Genomic DNA, 18,162 nt, shown 5'->3' with positions numbered 1-18,162 from the left:
CTCTGAAAGTGTCTTATAAAAATTCAGTGTTCCATAATTCCTGGATTACTAAACACACACTCCGAAGACTTGGTGCAATACGTCCAGTCACTACCAGTACCCTCACCACTAGAGGTAACATGACGTCCATCATGAGGCCGCTGTGTCATTCACCCAAACTTCCCAATCCCAAACCTGCTCATCCAGGATGTTACATCAATGCATGCTGTGGCAAGAAACTTTGCTGTGTCACCCAGCACAGTGTGGAGAGCATGGAGGAGATACCAGGAGACAGGCCGGGATACCAGGAGTGTGGAGGGGGCAGGACCTCTTTCTATGAGGCCAGATCAGTCTCAATAAGAATGAACTCACGCCAGGTGTTTCACAAATGCACACGCTCTGGTTTGTATTCGTATTTCAGAATCGGAAATGCACACAATCTGTTTCACAAATGCACACGCTGTGGTTCACAAATATAATTTTGAGGCACACTTGTAAGATTATACGAATTGCTGAACGTGCATTTACGAATTCTCTGCGGTGGATTTTGAGACTCCCCTGACGCCGCAGTGTAACGAATGTCACCATTGGTTGACTAATCTGTCAATCAAATTTCCGAGTGTGATTGACAGATTCATCGGTCAATCAGGTGTGTTTGCATTCAGCCAATCATACTGCTCCTTACATTTTCTCCACACTTTTAGACCTGTCGCAGAGCTAATACTGCTATTTGAGCATGGTAGTTAAAGTCCAACTAGCGGGCAGACATGGAGGAGACGCAACAATCACAACCTGTAAGTAACACATTTATCTTACATTCCCTCGTTGTAGATCATGTAATGTTATCGAATTAACTGATTGACTGATGAATCTGTCAATCACACTCGGAAATTTGATTGACAGATTAGTCAACCAATGGTGAGATTCGTTACACTGCGGCGTCAGGGGAGTCTCAAAATCCACCGCAGAGAATTCTCTCACGAATGCAGAGATGTTCACAAATGAGAAGCAGTTCGTAAATGCACGTTCAGCAATTCGTATAATCTTACAAGTGTGCCTCAAAATTATATTTGTGAACCAGAGCGTGTGCATTTGTGAAACAGATTGTGTGCATTTCCGATTCTGAAATACGAATGCAAACCAGAGCGTGTGCATTTCCGATTCTGAAATACGAATACAAACCAGAGCGTGTGCATTTGTGAAACACCTGGCGTGAGTTCATTCTTATTGAGACTGATCTGGCCTCATATCTTTCTGCTCCGTTATGCAGGAGAACAGCCAGAGCAGTACAAAATGACCTCCAGCAGGCCAGTAAAGTACATGTTTCTGTTCCAACTGTCAGAAACAAACTCCATGAGGGTGGTATGAAGGTCTGACATGCTAACATGCCCAGATGTTGTGGGTCCCACACACACAAGTCAACCTCAATTTGTCTTGAGGAATTTCCACAGACGTTGGGTCAGCCTGTGATCTGATCTTTCCACTTTTATTTTGACTATGATTCTGATCCAGACCTCCATGGATTAATGATTTTGGTTTCAACTGATCATTCTTATGTTATTTTGTTCCCGCGCATTCCAATATATAATGAATAAAGATTTAACTGTAATATTTCATTTCTTGAATTTTTGAGCTGCGTAGAAAAACTACACACAATTGATTACAGACACTAATAAAACCCCATATTAACTTTTATCAAAAACACCTTGAATGAATAATCTGATAGTGAGCCTTTGAGTTCACATGAATTTCAGAGCAAATTAAGTGTTTCATATTGAACCCTGATTACTTGTAGGTCATTCAGGCTTAATTTGAATATAGTAAGCTGTGATACTGTTGAGGAATTTTAAAGAAACTAATTTTCTCTAATCACTTTGTGTGTAAACTGAAAACCTGGGAGGAGTTTGGTTTGGAGTCATGAACAAATGACGACAGCACAGAGTCATTTGGGGCAGAGCTAAAGCTGATGGGACTGGGATGGGGAAGCTAACTTATGGGTCTAACATCTCACCTTTTCACACCCAACAATAAACTCACAGGACAGTATGAAAGAAAAAAAGAAGAAAGACAAATAAAGCAAGGCAATAAAACAAAACAAAACAATGAATGCAGCAAAAATCAAAAGACAGATTTTTGTGAGAACCTTTAGAGCAGGTGAAGCTGACATGACATACCAACACATTCACATGGTATAAAATGCAGTTTTTACTGACTGTTACGCAAGAACTTGTTAAATAGTCAAGAAAAAGAGGTAAAGGAGTAGAGCATAACTCACCTACTGTCTGTGTCCAAACCCACAAAGTCCTTCTTCTCAAAGGGCACACAGAGCAGTGGTATTTTGTCACCGGACTTGTCAGTAGCTCGGTCCAGCCGTTTGGACTCAAGAACAATAAATATGGACTCCACAAAGTCCTCCACTCTCCTCTCCACATCGGAGCACCCCTCAAAGCTGGGGTAGAAAGCCACATCTGTGCGCTGTTGCTCTGTAATCTCCCCTTGGAGCCCAAACACCAGCAGCCTCGAGTCATACAGCGTGGAGCTGTACACCTCCTTCTGGCCGTGGAAGCGCTCCGAGGTCTGAGGCCACTCCTTGGCGGAAGCACAGGTGGTGATGGCGATGAGACCCACCACTTTGCGGTGAGTCTGGAAGTCGCCCCACTCGTTGTTCTCAGGCAGGTAGTGGTGGCGGTAGCGGATGTAGAGGAGGCGCTGAGAGTCTCGGATGCTCACCTGGCTCACGCTGGCGATGCGCTTGTAGATCTTGAAGAACTGGTCCTCAGGTACGATGCCGACGGGCTGGACCACCACAAGCACTGTCTGGTGGTCTTCGGCACATTGCATATAGTCTGGGACACTCATCTTTACAAGCAGCTTCATGTGTGTGGGAAAGAAAAACAGACAGGTTTAACAGATCTGGGATCTGACACATAAAGGAGGTTCAGTTAACTGGGTCTAAACCTGAACCCTGAAATGGTCACTCCAAAAAAATCTGTTAACTGAGCTGTGATACTATCAGTCACTATGGCAACAGAAAAATAAACCATTGCTACAAATATGTTTGTTTTGCAAAAAAAGAAATAATTACTATTTCACCATTTTCCTCATCCCACATTGTGGATTATACAAATGAAGACTTGTTTGAATCTGACTGTATAAATATTTGATTTTAAATATATTTTCTGAGCTGTAACCTCATTAAACATATGCAGGTGACAGCAACTGAACACAAAAATATGGATCAAACTAGGCCTGTCGCGATAAGCAATAAGTCAATTAATTGAACGATAAGAAAATAAGAGCACGATAAGTTTGCCGGCCGCGATAATTTTTTTTCGTCCCCCCTTTACCATAGACTGTGTATGACAATAGGTTTCACTATGGAGTATTTCGACTAAACGCTCTGGTTTCTTGCGGAGTGATCTCTCTAGTGTCACACTTGACTGCAGCATGTTGCAGCACGAGCCGGTAAGCCGCATTTGTTTTGCACGGCTGCCAACACGCAATGGCCGTGAGACTTGCGTATTTAAGTGGCTTCTCACGCTCTCGCGCTAAACCTCCGATTCTCATGCTGAAATATGTAAATAATAGATGCAAGCATCTCCTCTTTTATTGTTTCGCTGCTTCCCACATGTAAGCAGAACACACACATTCTAGCTTACGACGTCAGTACAAAGCCCCCACTTCCTGGTCTACCGTAATAACCCCTGTAATCCGCAGGCACATTACGCAAATAGAATCAGCCTATATACTACCGTATATGACAAAATACACATTAAGAGCAATGCCGGCTAATCGAGAGGTTTGGGAGGATTCCCAGTGGGCCGCATAACTTTTGGGCCGGTGTCCCGGCGTATGTGAATGTGGTATCCCAGCTAACTGCTGGGTTGTAGTTACTTATAAGGCCAACAGAGGGCAGAATGACTTTGTTTCACAAGCAGTAGATTTTGAAGAGCAGAAGAAGAACACGGGTTTTTGTTCGATGTAAAGTGCTGAAGTTTGGTTCGTCATTAAAACCGGCATGCTTGTCTACTTGTCTGGAGTTTATTTGAAGATGCAACAGTGAAAAAGGCGCTTTTATTTATTTAGTTTATTGACCTTTGAAAATGTGTACTTGCATTATTACGGCATATGTCACTATATTAGTTGAGAATGGTCTCAAAATGACACATTAGCGCTCTGCGCAATATTATCGTTTATCGCGATAATTTCTGAGAAAATTTATCGTACAGCTAAATTTGTTATCGTGACAGGCCTAGATCAAACAGACAAGGTACGGTTTACCTCTAGATATATCCTTGCTTTTAGAAAATATAAACACATCTAGAATTAGATAACAGCAACACACTCCACAAAAAATGTTGTAGAGAGCCAATGAAGAATCCAAGTTACTAGGTTATACCAGTAGCATTGTTCTCTTACAGGTGAGGGTTTCACAGTTGTGTATAAAAAGAAATATCTATGAAATGCTATGTTTTTCCAAATAAGGATGAGTTGTGGATCACCAGTTGGTGCAATATAGTTGGATAATTATCAATAAGTTAAAGAAAAAAGAGAGATTACATTTCTCTATATAAAACTGCAAAGAACATCTTTATTAAACAACTGTAACCAAAGAGAAACTGTCATACCATCAAGATCAATAGAACCACATGGACTCAAGAACCAGGAAAACTATCTTCACTCTACAGTTTGCTGCTGCATCCAGAAACGTAACATTGGTCTGTATTACAACGCATTATATGATTTCTGCAATGCAGAAAACATGGACTAAATCATGAACTTCGACTACGAAACTGGAATCAATTGTGAAACTCTGAATATTGTAGAATTAAAATGTGGGTGTGATCTACTTTACCTGCAAATTTAAGAAGTGTTCACAGCACCTGAGCAAAATGATCAATAAAGGCCAGATCAGGGTCAGACATATTTTGACCACTGTCTGCATGTTTTCTGCTACATGCAAAATAAAATCATTCAATCAAAAGTTAAAAATGTAAAAAAAAAAAAGGGATTTTGATTAGTACCATGACAAGTGTAATATTTAAATGTTCCCAGTGTGAGACTGTGTCCGACTTTTCGTACAACAGAGCGTTAGATCTTGTTTCAAAAAACAAGAAAAATCAAGTACTCTCAGCCTGGCTGCAAACAGTGCCATTACAGAAGGCTACATCATGTCTGTCTTAAATAAAATAATTATTTATAAAAGTGTATGTAACTGGCAGGGCTAAAGTCAGTGATCATCAAGAGCCTGGCAGAAGATTATTTCCCCAGAAATGAATAGATTTAGCAAAAAGTGGCCCTAGACAAAAATAAAGAAGCATTACATAAAATAAGGTGCATTGCCGAGTTTTTGTTTTTTGTTTTGGTTTTTTTAAAGCTGAGTCCCTTATACTAGCTGTCCACTTGGTTGTAACTAGGTTCAAATAATACCCAAGTAAACTCATGCACACGTTTTAAGATTGAATGTGATTGCATGCATAGGTTGTCTGTCCACCTTGACTCTGAGGAAGACACAATGTTTAAACATCTGTCTGTTTACACAGATTAATGCTGGTGAGCTCCAGCCTTCCTTTATTCTGTCTTTAAAGAAGCTGATAATTCAGGTCGAACGATAATACAAAAAAAAAATAAAAAAATAAAAAACCATTCGTATATCTTTTACAAATACAGCCTTAACATGTGTAGCTATTTTAAACAGTATCCTCTGATTATAATAAACATATATTATCAACTTATACTGTGCAAACATGCACTGCAAACCCGTAAGTGAAAACTATTTTTGGAGCCACTAAAGAAAACAGAATGAAAAACTGGATTTTGAAAAAAAGACTTAAAAAAATATGAATAATATTGTGTTTCTAACCAAATTCCTTCAGCCGAAACTCAGGCTGCACCTGCTGCTGTCTGTGAAAACATAAACACCAAACAGTAACAGCTAAATGTAACAGCTGAAAGTAATTACAACGGCAAATCGTGACGAGACCGATTATTTAAGTGAAAATGGGAGCCTGGGGTTTTTTTTTTTTTTTTTTTTTATCCCATATTAAACTTAATTGATTACATGAATCCAGTGCTAACGTTTTGTTACTTTCATGTGTAAAAACCCAACAGTCAGCTAGCTTAGTATAGCTAGCTAACAGTAAAGATTTCGCATAAATGTCACGCGGAAATAACGACCATTAAAAAAAAACAGGTCAGTAATACAAATATCAGTTCAGGCCAGTTTTATCTTCAAAAGAGCGCCATTAACAATCATTTTTAAAAATTACATTACCTCTGCTGTTATCAGTCAAAATTCAGCTTCCTCCTTTGAGCCAATATACTTAGCATTAAGGACGCTGTAGCACAACTTCCTGTCAAATTTAACATTAAAAGCCCCATCTGTTGGTCAATAATGAAATAAAGGTTCATATATGTGTCTGCATATCATTAAGTTGAAACCTTTTCTTGATTTTTTTTCTCTCTATTGCATGCTTTGTTTTGATTTTGATTTTTGATTTGGAAAAAAAAATTAAGTTTATTTAAGTGTAGTTCACTAACAGACTAACAAGCAGAATTTATATTATTTTCAATGCTTTTTACCTGCTGTAAGAAAATAAAACACAGTAAACAAATTATTCCCATTATAGTAAGCTGAGTGAAAATTCAGATTCAAGATCACATTTAAAAAAAACGACAATCGTTTGTGTATTTGTTATTACTAAAGTTACATATTTTCTTAATTGAACCACTTAAACCAAAACCGTAACCGTGTTCTATTGACAGGTGACATTCAGGTCTTTATTTTGAAAATAAGTCCCGACTGTCCTGCTTCTTCTGGTTTCCTTGACAACTGCGTTTTCTTTTTCGATGGTTTTTGTTCTTCTACGAAGCGGTAGTGTATAGTTTACAAACAGCGCCACCTAAAGACGAAATGAGAAACTGTAGCCACACAACACCGTACCTAATAGATGTAAATGTAAATGTAACATTTTTTTATTCATATTTACAATACAAACAAACATATTTACAAATACAAATCTTTGATGGCTTTCTTATTTCTTATCGAAGTTCCTTTAAACATCTTTATGCAAAAGACCTAAATTAAACTGTTTTATAAGTTAGAAATTAGACCAAAAACAGTGTATATGTAAACTTTTTGAGATTTGCTTTATAAGCAAAACAGCCCCTATTTACCTTCAGAACTGCCTAATTTCCTGGTGGCATAGATTCATCAAGGTGTTGAGAACATTCCTCAGAGATATTGCTCCATTTTGACATGATAACATCACCCAGTTGTTTTAGAGTTGTGGGCTGCACATCCATGATGAGAATCTCCCGTTCCACCACATCCCAAAGCTGCTCTACTGGACTGAGATCTGGTGACTGTGGAGGCTGTTGGAGAACAGTGAACTCATTGTCATTTTTAAGACATATTCAATAGGCTACAACAATAAATACTTTACCCACACACTCATTTATTTACCATTTCAGCCTGTGTCCACTGCTACTTACTTTAAAGCACCAGTTTAATTATGACTGACCCAACTCCGAAGCAGAGAGATGAGGTCCAAACACGGAGTTTCTTCCACCATCTTAAGTGGCAGCGTGGCTCAGTGGGTGGACTGGTCCTCTGGTAGCGAGAGGGTCCTGTTGTCTGAGGGTTGTTTCAGCCCCATCAGATGCATAATAATCCCTCTTATATTGTTGTCCTTAGACTGTCATTATCATACACATTAGAAGTATTATTGGCTTCCCAGTAGTTACCTTTAGTGATGTCTTTGTCTGACAACAGTATCCACTAAACCACACCTCGCTCCAAACAATTATATTTTAAACTTAATCTCTTAGGTAATAACGATCTGCTGAGCAGGTGTGACCCATATTTCTCCACTACACTTGCAAATTAGAAATCATCCTCTTGTGGATGAGATACACTTGCACAGAACTGCAAGATTCCCCATTCGATTGTGGATTTTTCTACAAAATTGCTTAAGCTAATGAATTATAGTCACATGGAGCAATTAAATCATCCACACAGACAGATTCAACTCCTTTTTATTTGCTTAACCCATAAATCACTTTTCACAATCTTCTCGGAAGACAACAGCATTTTATTCTCATTTTTTTTTTTTTTTTTTGGCCAATGGTAATTGGTCCAAAACCAAAGCAGAAGCTCAGAATGGAATGTCTAAACAATGATTCATAGTGAACATACATCAATATCAGACAAACATCTACAACCATTGACTTACAAAAACAGTGCACAAACATTGTGTGTGGAAATCACAGGGGCTCCCAAATCCTAACAAGGTCAACAGATGTCATGCGGGACAGAGGGGGGAAAATCAAGCTTAAGACAGAATACATGATGGTTTTATTTCAACCAAACACAAACATAAGGGAAGCCTTCATTTTTCCCATAAGCTGAGTGCTCCCTAAGGCTGGTAAAGACTGAGTCTAATCAATCTAAACGGGTCATGTTGGATCTTTCTGTGTGGTCTGGATAAAGCAGCGTTTCAGGCACGGACACATCACTGCATCTACACACCCGGTAGAATCAGAGAAGCTGGAACTAAGAGGCTTCGCAGCTGAAAGCTAGACAGTTCACATCTTTTTCTTGGTCCTAACACTTACTTTAAACAATCTGGTGTTGAGTCACGCAGTAAAAATATGGAAAATGTGGACGATGGCAGGTAAATGCTAACATGATAACGAATATCCACCAGCATAAATGCTTAAGAGATAATCTATTGGCACCAAATGTGGAATTAAGAAATGTGTAAATTCATCTCTGCGCTGTGTTACAATAAAGCAGCTCTTTAATGAAATGTCAAACCACTGAATTGGTCCATTAGAGAAGATGACGATCTAATCACCTGGTGTCATTTTGTTCAGACATCAAACTTGTTTTAACCAGAAAACACAAGCAGCCATTAATGCTGTTCAAATCGCTGATATTCCTACACTTGTTCACCAACTACATCGACATGACCTTAGCTTCAGCTCTGCTAACCAGCTAAAGGCAAAGATTCAGCCTCACAGTGGAATGACAGCAATGTAATGACCTAATCCACATATCTGAGTTTTAAGAAAATGCACTAGTTTCTCTGAAGCAGGTCCAAGTAATCTGGTCAGACCAGCTCATCTGGCTATAATGAATTCCCATTTTATAATATAATAATATACCTCATAATGACACCTATGAACCAAAGTTATTAAAAGCTGACTCTTAGCTGCTTCGATTGCTTCTTTCCAGTCCTCGCTACTTTCATCCGCGCGCCGTACGGACATGGGAAGCTGAAGGCTACTGAAAAAAGACAGAAGTGTTTAAGACTGACTGATGATGGTGTGTTTGGTCTGCAGAGGATCAGACAGATTCTGGGTTGAATGCTGTCATCCAACGGATTAGTTTAATCGCCAGCGATCATGTGGTCGCAGCGGAGATTAGTCGACCTAATTACAGCACTTTTACCCAGCTCACTGATTCCTTGGACTTGGGGCACTTAGTTATACTAGTCTGTCTGAAGAGTAAGAGAAAAAAACAAAAAGGATGCATAAAAAGAAAACAAATAAGACTGATTTAGAGACTTGTGGTGCAGTAGGGAGGAATGTGTGTCTTCTGATTAGTAGATATAACATATTTGGCATTCTTCTTTATGGCGTTGAAAGTGGGTGGACCCTGCCAGCGGGGCAGAGAGACTCGATGATGTAGGGCCTCTGACAGGCCACGGGGTGGGTGGGGAAGTGGTTGGAGGAGATGGGTTTTAGAGGGAGAATTTCACACCACCATCCTCATGCCATCTTCAAGAACTGTTCCACTGTGTCTGCTTCCACCGCCTCCGAAAACATTTCATAGTTCTGTGAAGAAAAAAATGACAAATATAAGAAATCTGAAGCTTTATTAAAGCAGATGTAAAGTCAGAAATTTTTCCGTTAAAACCACAAAGTTTCTGTCTGGGAAACCGACTTTAAATCAACTACAAGACTGACAGCAGCTGAACACTGGTTATGGGTAATAATAAGGATAAATAACAAGTTCCATTGATTTGATATTAAGTTAATTCAGTGTTTGCCGATGTCACAAATTCTGTGATATGATTTGAAACTCAGGAACCAGGAACTGATTAGAGACTAAATCACATGCTGATTAAACACAATCACACAACGATAATGTTGGCCCTTAGGAGTCTGTGATCACGCTGGTGGTAACATTGAGCTGCTGTCGACCTCCCTCCAAGTAAATAAAAAGAAACTCTCCCAGTTTTTGTTTTTCATTTATATCTGTAGTTCTGTAGAATATATCCCTTAAATATGTAAGGTATAATGCCCTCCGAGGTGACCATTATCATAAGTTGCCTCCTGCGAAGTCCATTAATTTATGAAAATGGCCACCTCGGAGGGCAATATCCCGCTTATACTATGATCCATGAAGGAAGAAAAAAATATTAAATAAATTATTAATGCGTTAATCTTGTTTTTTACCGGTAAAATCTTAAGTTTTTCACAAGAAGCAGCTGAGTGGACTATTTCAGCAACCGGCTCTAACACAGAACCTGCAGCTCGGTCGACAGCAGGTTCTGTGTTAGACCTGATCAGTGGAGGAAAGGGAGATGACTGCTTAACGTTATGTTACGTGACACAAACATTTCAGAGGACGGGTACAGCTCTTCCAGCTTGTGTGTGTCCAGAGGATGATGCAACATTTTGTTTCAAACAGTCAAAGTCCACAGATAGTTTCCTACATGATCAATAAGCTGCTCTGATCTGGCGAGTCTGCAGCCCGGCGTCTGTGTTTCTGTTGCCATGGTTACCGTTTAGTCAGCGCAATAATTTACAGCAATAAGGCTATTTAGCCGAAACTTCTTTCATAGGTGTCCATTATCACTTTTTAATGGACACCCTCCAGCCAATCAGAATGGAGTATTTACCCAGACCATGGTATAAAATAGTTTTAACGTCAGACTACAAAATATTAATCTAAGTGTAAAAGTGAGATGGATTGGCAGGTGCTGTATTTTCTTTCAACATATTCGTCTTTTTTATGTGACTTCACAAAAATGGGAGAAAAAAAAGTAGTCGAATCAGCCGATGTTCTTCTACATGACAGAAATACAAGAGCAGGCTGAGGTGGATCAGGTGGAAGTGACAAAATCACCGAACCAGAAGTCAGCTACAGGAGCCAGAGGCAACAAGACAGAGTTTCTTCCTCCTCAAAAAAAAAAAAAGTAATCTTACTCCCTGGAAGTCACATTTCTTCAATGTGGTTCTGTCAGGCTGGGGAAAGAAACTTTCTTCAGAAGAGAAATAGATTTGCATTATTTGGGGACCCTACAAAGCTCTGGTAGAGCTCTGTATGATTTGCTATGAAGAGTTGCAACTGACAAGGTAAATAAATAAAAGCTTATAAATCAAATGAACAGGATATGATATCTTGGGGATCTGTCCACATCGTGACCCACCCCGCCCATGGCCACAGAGGCTGCCACCACAGGAACAGTGCAGATGTGGACAGGCTGGGGTCCAACCCCCCCCAGCCACCCAAGACATCAAAGTGTGACACATTCTAACGAAGTGGGATGTAAAGCTTGCTCAAACCAAACATTTTTACAACTTATTTAAAATAACCAAGGCAGTACAGTCTGACTTTTTCATACTTCTACACTTTTGGATATCTGCATTTTTCTCATCAAATTCAAATAAGAATTTGAACAAAGAAAATGGAAATAATTTAAAAAGTGATTCCTGCATCAGTGTATCTATGTTTGATATTTTCCATTTGTTACTGGCTCATTGATTATTGAATTTAGGCATCAGTGTGGACCAATGTGTTATTACACCCCTACCTCCCCACAAAGAGGTGCAGAGGTGTAAAAGTTGATGTGTTTACCAGAGTTTAAGAATTAATTATTCATTCTCTGTACCGCTTTGTCCACTACGGGTCGCAGGTAAGTTGGAGCCTAATGCAGCATTTTTAGCAGGTGGAATGCAGGTACACCCTGGACAGGTCACCAGTCCATCGCAGGGCCAGCACAGACAGAGACAAACAACCATTCTCACACACACACACACTCACACACACACACTCACAGGGAGAATTCAGAGTGACCAAACAACCTAACGGTGGGAGGAAGCACTTTCAGGTGAGACGGCTACTGTGACTGACACTATTCATCCATTTTCTTCTATTTATCCAACGTAAGGATACAGTAGCAACAGATTAGAGTTTTTCAAAACCACCAGTTACTCTTGAGAGGATTTGAAGGTGTTTCCAGGTATGTAATCTCTCATATGAATTCTGGGTCTACCACAAAGAATATGCCAAGAGGGAATCTTAATTAACTGTCCAAACCAACAGGACTGGTTACTTTCAACAGGACGGAGCAGAGGATCTCTTCAAGCTTCCCCAGAGTTAATCCAACTGTAATGCTTAGTTTATGGTCGTATTTTAGCTAATTATTCAGCTTCTGAATTCTGTGAGCTGTTGCGTGATGTGAATGCTGTTAATATCAAAAACAAATAAAACTGTAAGAGCAGGCAGGGAAGTGAATGCCCAGACATCTTTATGACTCACCAAAACCGAAGCTGGCATGATCAGTACAGATGTAGCGTGTTGTAAAAATGAAAATGCAGCTTCTGTTGAATAACAACAAGCACCTACAAGAATTCTTTTTGAGTAAACTACAAAAACAAGTGCAAAGGAAAATGTGTTGTGCATGAGTTTTCCTCACCCCACAGTACTGGTCTTCATTGAAAAGCTGGGGAGGGACTGCTGTGGGGTCCCCCGCTTTGCTTCTCATTTCGTCACGAAGCTCCCCACCCACAGAGATGTCGATGAGCTCGTACTGGATGCTTTTACTGTCAAGGATTCGCATCACTTCTGCCTGTTGGGATTTCACCTGCAAAAACATTAAATTCAGTCAGAAATTTAAGATCCATAAAAACCACAGCTACCCACAAACATCTGACTTCAACCTTAAATGAGAAAGGGTAACGTCAGTATTCACTGCTGCAACCAAAATACCTTTAAAACACACATCTGTTTATGCAACAACCTGACAGGAGCACCAACCTATTTGTAATACTACTTCCTGGTATCAAGCTGAAAATAATAAACTATTTATATGAAAAAAAAAAATCATATTAGGATAGGATAGCTAAATGTAATTCTCTCTATGTGTAATGGTACCAACAGATGGTAACCATGCTGCTTCCGGCAACACAACCCTGCATGTTCATGCTTATTTTGTGTCAAGATCTCCATGTAGTAACATTTACCACAGACTTATTTTTACTGAATGGACTTCTAAAGCTAAGTAGTGCAAAATAATCACAACTCTGAAGCTTTTTGGGGCATTGCAAGCAAGAAAAGCAGAATATATCATCCAAACAAGCAGACAATGTCTATCAAACAGTTTATGAGATGCAGTGTGCTGACAGGAAATAAATAAACAACTAAACAATAGATGATTTAAGTACTGTTTTTTAAGGCATGCCTGACAAGGCTGCAGCAAGTTCCTTCTCGGGGTGATGATTAATCGGCATGTGAACAGTCTGCTATCTGTATGGGTAACTGAGGAAGTTGGGAGGGGGGTGTTTGAAAATGTGACCACACCTAAGCACGGCTCTAACTGGAAACATACAAGCTGGCATTTTGTTGATGCAAGGTCAGTCTCATATCCTCATGCTGGAAAAAAAGGGGAATTAGTTCGGTGTGTTGCAAGTTATGAAAGTTCCTCTGAATAACAGCATGTTATATACGCACACATATATACATATATATACAAACTTCAGAGAAGAAAGGCTGGTGCAATCATACCACTGCTGAACAATAGTCGGATGAAAGACAGAACATGTTTGAAGCTTACTCCACTCAGACTACTACAGTAAAATCTAATGCAGGTCACAAAACTTGTTCATTACCTGATTTCCTAATGCCTGTCAGAAACCAGAGGGCTGGCCCAGTGCATTACTACAGACTAAAGAAACAGCTGCAACATTTATAACAAGTCCTGCTGTCATTTTCATGTGTTGTGTTTTAAACTACCTTTTTTATTTTATTTTTTACTTCTTGACATCCAACTTCACTCATACTGTATAAAATATCTGGCAAAACTCCATTACAGAATTCAAGAATTTACTTGCATTGTCCTTTTCAACAAGAAAATATAACTGAGAGGATGAAACCCCATAGACTTGCTTACTCGTGCCTCTACTGCGTAGTTCGGCTTAAAATATAACCTTCTAGGCGGCTCTTTTCTAAATTATTTTAGAGATCATTTATTATTTCACTGACTACTAGGCTTCTGCAGCGATAGCACGAAGACTGGTGGCCAGGGGACCACTTTAACAAATTAAAAACAATCCAAAACAATTGTCTCTTAGTGTGTCCGAAGTTTGCTGATTTGCTAACTATTCGTTGTTAGAAAAACCCTGGATATTTAGTTTTAATACGGCCGGGTAACAACGGAAACAACGACACCTTAAATCACAAAATTTCTGAATGAAGTTCAGCGGACTGTTCTCTATACAGGAAACGGATTCATGTGGCCATAACCCAGCCGTTCCGTGAACTTAACGGACCAAAGCTACACACGGTTTCTTCTGACGGATTATAATAAGTAATATTTCTTTAATTAATTATAAGTATCTACAAACAAAACTAGCTAACATGCCCAGATAGCAAAACTCGTTCCTCCACACAAGATACAAGAATCAAAGTGGAATAAAATAAGCCGTTCATCTTAACATGTCATTTAACTTTAAAAATTATTTATAACTGTAAGTTACACACACATTAAATCTTGTAATTCAACAAGGATAAAACGAAGCAGTGAGTTGCATAGGCCCGCTACACTGTTAGTCAGGAGGAAGCTATTACTGTTAGGGTGCTGGGTGTGTCTGTTGGACTGAAGCGGTGTTAGCGACTGCCACTGGAGCTCAAGACCCAAACATACGTAAAACTTATTGAATTATGTCCGCCTGACTCACCGTCCGCGAGGCAGTAACGGTTGTGTAGTACAGTTTGATTCCCATGGCTGCAGATCCTTTCACTCTCCCTTTGTGTATCTGCTTGCAAGTAGCTTTCTCTGGCTGGTGTCAAGTTGAGCAATTGAACCGGAAGTCAGAGAGAAAAGTGGCACTGTCTGCCAAAATAAATGTACTGAAAATACAGCCGAATTCAAAATAAGCCATTCACACTACCTGGCAATCGGGTTGGACCCCTTTTGGTCTTCAGAAATGTCATAATTCTGTGGTCATAAAGGGGTGGAAATGGTCAACAACAATACTCAGGTAGGCTGTGGTGTTAAAACCATGCTAGGCTGGTGCTAAGGGGCCCAAAATGTGCCAAGAAAAAGTCCCCTCACCATTATACCAGCAGCCTGGTGACAGGATGGATCCATGTTTTGTAGTTGTTTACACCAAACTATGACACTACCATCTGAATGTGAAGCTGTAATGGAGATTCATTTGAACAGTCAATGTTTTATCTTCTGTTGTCCAGTTCTGGTGAGTGTGTGTGAACTGTAGCCTCAATTTGCTGGCAGTGGAAAAATGGCCATATCTTCACCTCAGTAGGTCGTACTTTTCCTTGTCCCACATGTCGTCCCAAATATGTGACCCTAGCTTTACCGAAGTCACATTTAGCTAAATTTAAAGTTAATGACGCACGCGTTAATGGGAGAAAACACCTCACACAACCCTAACATATGTTCCTCCCAAGTGTCAGTATGAATAACTATGTCATCCAAATAAGCATTATAATGTGGAACGTCTCCAAACAGGGTATTCACTAAACGCTGGAAAGTTGCTGGGGCACTACACATCCCAAACGCCATCACAGTGTACTGAAGGAATTGGTCAGGGGTTACAAAAGCAGATGTCTCTGATGCTCTCTCTGTAAGGGGAATTTGCCAATATCCTTTCAACAGATCCTATTTACTTAAGAATCGAGCTGAGCCAAATGGCATCAACACAGTCTGGTAGGGAGAGGATATGCGTCCGGAACAGTTACCGCATTCACCTTTCGGTAATCTGTGATGAATCTATGCAATCCATCTGGCTTTATCTGGGGTTGCTATCACTTAATCAGTATCGCTTAAACGAGCTTGGATTACATACGGCCCCAAAAAGCGAGCAGATAAAGCAGTACTTGAAATCGGGAGCAATGCTAAAACTTTTTCTCCCTCTTGAAATTCTCTGGGAACAGCAGTTTTATCATACCAGCGTTTCATTTCCTTTTGCGATTCCTCCAAAGTAGCGATAGCGAATTCCCAAGCATGCAATAATTGATCACGATAACTTGCCACGAAATCTAAAAGGTTTCTTTTCGGGGAAGCTTCTACATCTAACAACTCCTCCTTTAGGAGCTCAAGGGGCCACGGAGTTTAAGAGTTAATACAATGGTTAATACAATGGTTAAATCATCTTTATGACAGGCGTTGATTTTTTCCAGAAAAGGTCCAATAAGAAACCTCTCTGGATCAAACGCAGCCTTTCTTCCAGCCATAACTAAGTTTCTACACAATACACTTCTAGAATGTACAAGGCCAACTTACCTGAGAACAATACTACATACTGTACCTGAGGAGATGCCACACAGCAGCGAGTTCACACACCACACACGCAGCTGTTCAGTAATAACTAATTCAAACAATTTCAACAAAACAAAGGCCTGTAAAGACAAATATCTTAATTAACTCCCGGACAAGCCCCCAATATGTTACGTCCCCGTCAGTCTAGGGAACTAGAGACAGTAACACAATGAGTCGGACACTGAATAAATGCAAAATATTCTTAATTTATTTGATAACAAAAAGAAAATATTTACAAAGTAGGGTCTCAAAAGCAAACAAATTTATAAATAAATATACAATTCACATAAACCAAAAGCAAAACCGTATAACTTAAAAGCAATAACAATGACTCAAAGTGTCCCTTAAAGCAGAGGTCCCCAACCCTGGTCCTCAAGGCCCACTATCCTGCAGGTCTTAGATGTCTCCCTGCTGCAACACACCTGATTCAAATTAAACGGCTCTCTGACAGGCTCTGCACAAGTCTGCAACTGAGCCATTCATTTGAATCAGGTGTGTTGCAGCAGGGAGACATCTAAGACCTGCAGGATAGTGGGCCTTGAGGACCAGGGTTGGGGACCTCTGCCTTAAAGGGTTTAATGCTCACAGTGGCAAATACAAAACCAAAAGAAAAACTAAACTTCACCTTAGGCAGGGATACAAGTACGTTTTAAAAACCCAACAGAAATGACTCTTTACCAGAATTTAGTAAGCAGCCCACACAGGTGAAAGTCTCACACAGTGTACAGAACCTAATCAGTCCCAGAATTGGCCAACTGTGTCCCACTGTCCACAGCTGCCTCGCATGACGATGACGAAGCAGGTATATAGGAGCTCTCTCCTCCGGACTGGACAGCCACTTGGGAACCGGAGGACGTGTTGACCAATCACAGTGCAGGGAAGGCAGGTTCCAGTAAGCTTCTCACAGTCAATCATAATTAGGCATTGGTTGCAGTCTTCCTGTCACACACTCTCACACAGGCTGGAAAGCCTGCAGTCGTAACACTGGACAATCAATCGGAAACGTGTTCCATGTAAACCCAGCTACTGTTTTAGTCTTTCCTCAAAACAAAAACTTGTAAAAAGTTCTCTATTTTTAAAAAATGAGTAAAACTGACCTCCTAGTTAATGTTTGTTTGGCTTTTCTATGAAACTAAATGTTTAAAAAACTAAATGTTATAATGTTTGTTTAAACAATGAAAGAACTACATGTTTTTAGCTTTGAGTCATAAAGTTCTAATTAACAAAACGGTTCTAAAAGGTATCTCAGGTGACTAGTGTAACACACGGATGTCTTCATCTGTGGCGTTGCAGAGAGCTTTAATTTAAGGAAGTTAGCTGACATGTCTTGAGCAGGGAGCAGGAATCCCTGGATTAAAATAACATGACTTCTGCAGGCCCATGTACTTCCAGTGAACAAAGTGTTGGAACAAAAAAAACCAAAACACGTAATTTTGCACAAGAAAGATGTGAGATGTCTGAGTATTTTCACCACTAAGAAGCAATTTCACACATTAAATACCTAAAAGAAATAAGAAAGTTGAATTATGTGATCGATAGATCTTTAAGTAAAGCAACTTGCAGGTTTAAAGCAAACTATGAAAGATTTTTTAAATTTGCCAATGATAAT

The 18,162-nt window shown here is 39.7% G+C and overlaps 2 protein-coding genes across 3 annotated transcripts in view; both read right to left on the bottom strand.

Moving 5' to 3' along the window:
- The window catches only part of trappc9 (trafficking protein particle complex subunit 9), a 273,450-nt gene extending 267,137 nt beyond the window's left edge, over window positions 1-6,313 (bottom strand). For both annotated transcript variants that reach the window (XM_042011968.1, XM_042011969.1), the window contains exons 1-2: window positions 6,254-6,313; window positions 2,255-2,850 (exon numbers count right to left, since the gene is read on the bottom strand). In XM_042011968.1, the coding sequence (XP_041867902.1) occupies window positions 2,255-2,838 (584 nt within the window). In that variant the 5' untranslated portion in view covers window positions 2,839-2,850; window positions 6,254-6,313. The remainder of the gene's footprint in view (window positions 1-2,254; window positions 2,851-6,253) is intronic.
- A 1,993-nt stretch (window positions 6,314-8,306) lies between these two features.
- On the bottom strand, window positions 8,307-15,079 carry sh3bgrl3 (SH3 domain binding glutamate-rich protein like 3). Its single transcript, XM_041966914.1, has 3 exons — window positions 14,950-15,079; window positions 12,690-12,857; window positions 8,307-9,819 (listed from the first exon to the last, which is right to left on the bottom strand). Exons 1-3 carry the CDS (start codon window positions 14,992-14,994, stop codon window positions 9,754-9,756), a joined length of 279 nt encoding a protein of 92 aa, XP_041822848.1. The 5' UTR covers window positions 14,995-15,079; the 3' UTR covers window positions 8,307-9,753.
- Window positions 15,080-18,162: the final 3,083 nt, after the last annotated feature.

Source organism: Melanotaenia boesemani, chromosome 17, assembly GCF_017639745.1.
Source record: "Melanotaenia boesemani isolate fMelBoe1 chromosome 17, fMelBoe1.pri, whole genome shotgun sequence".
NCBI classification, from domain to species: Eukaryota; Metazoa; Chordata; class Actinopteri; order Atheriniformes; family Melanotaeniidae; genus Melanotaenia; species Melanotaenia boesemani.
Note: the sequence above shows the minus strand (reverse complement) of the source record. Positions and strands in the feature narration are given on the sequence as shown.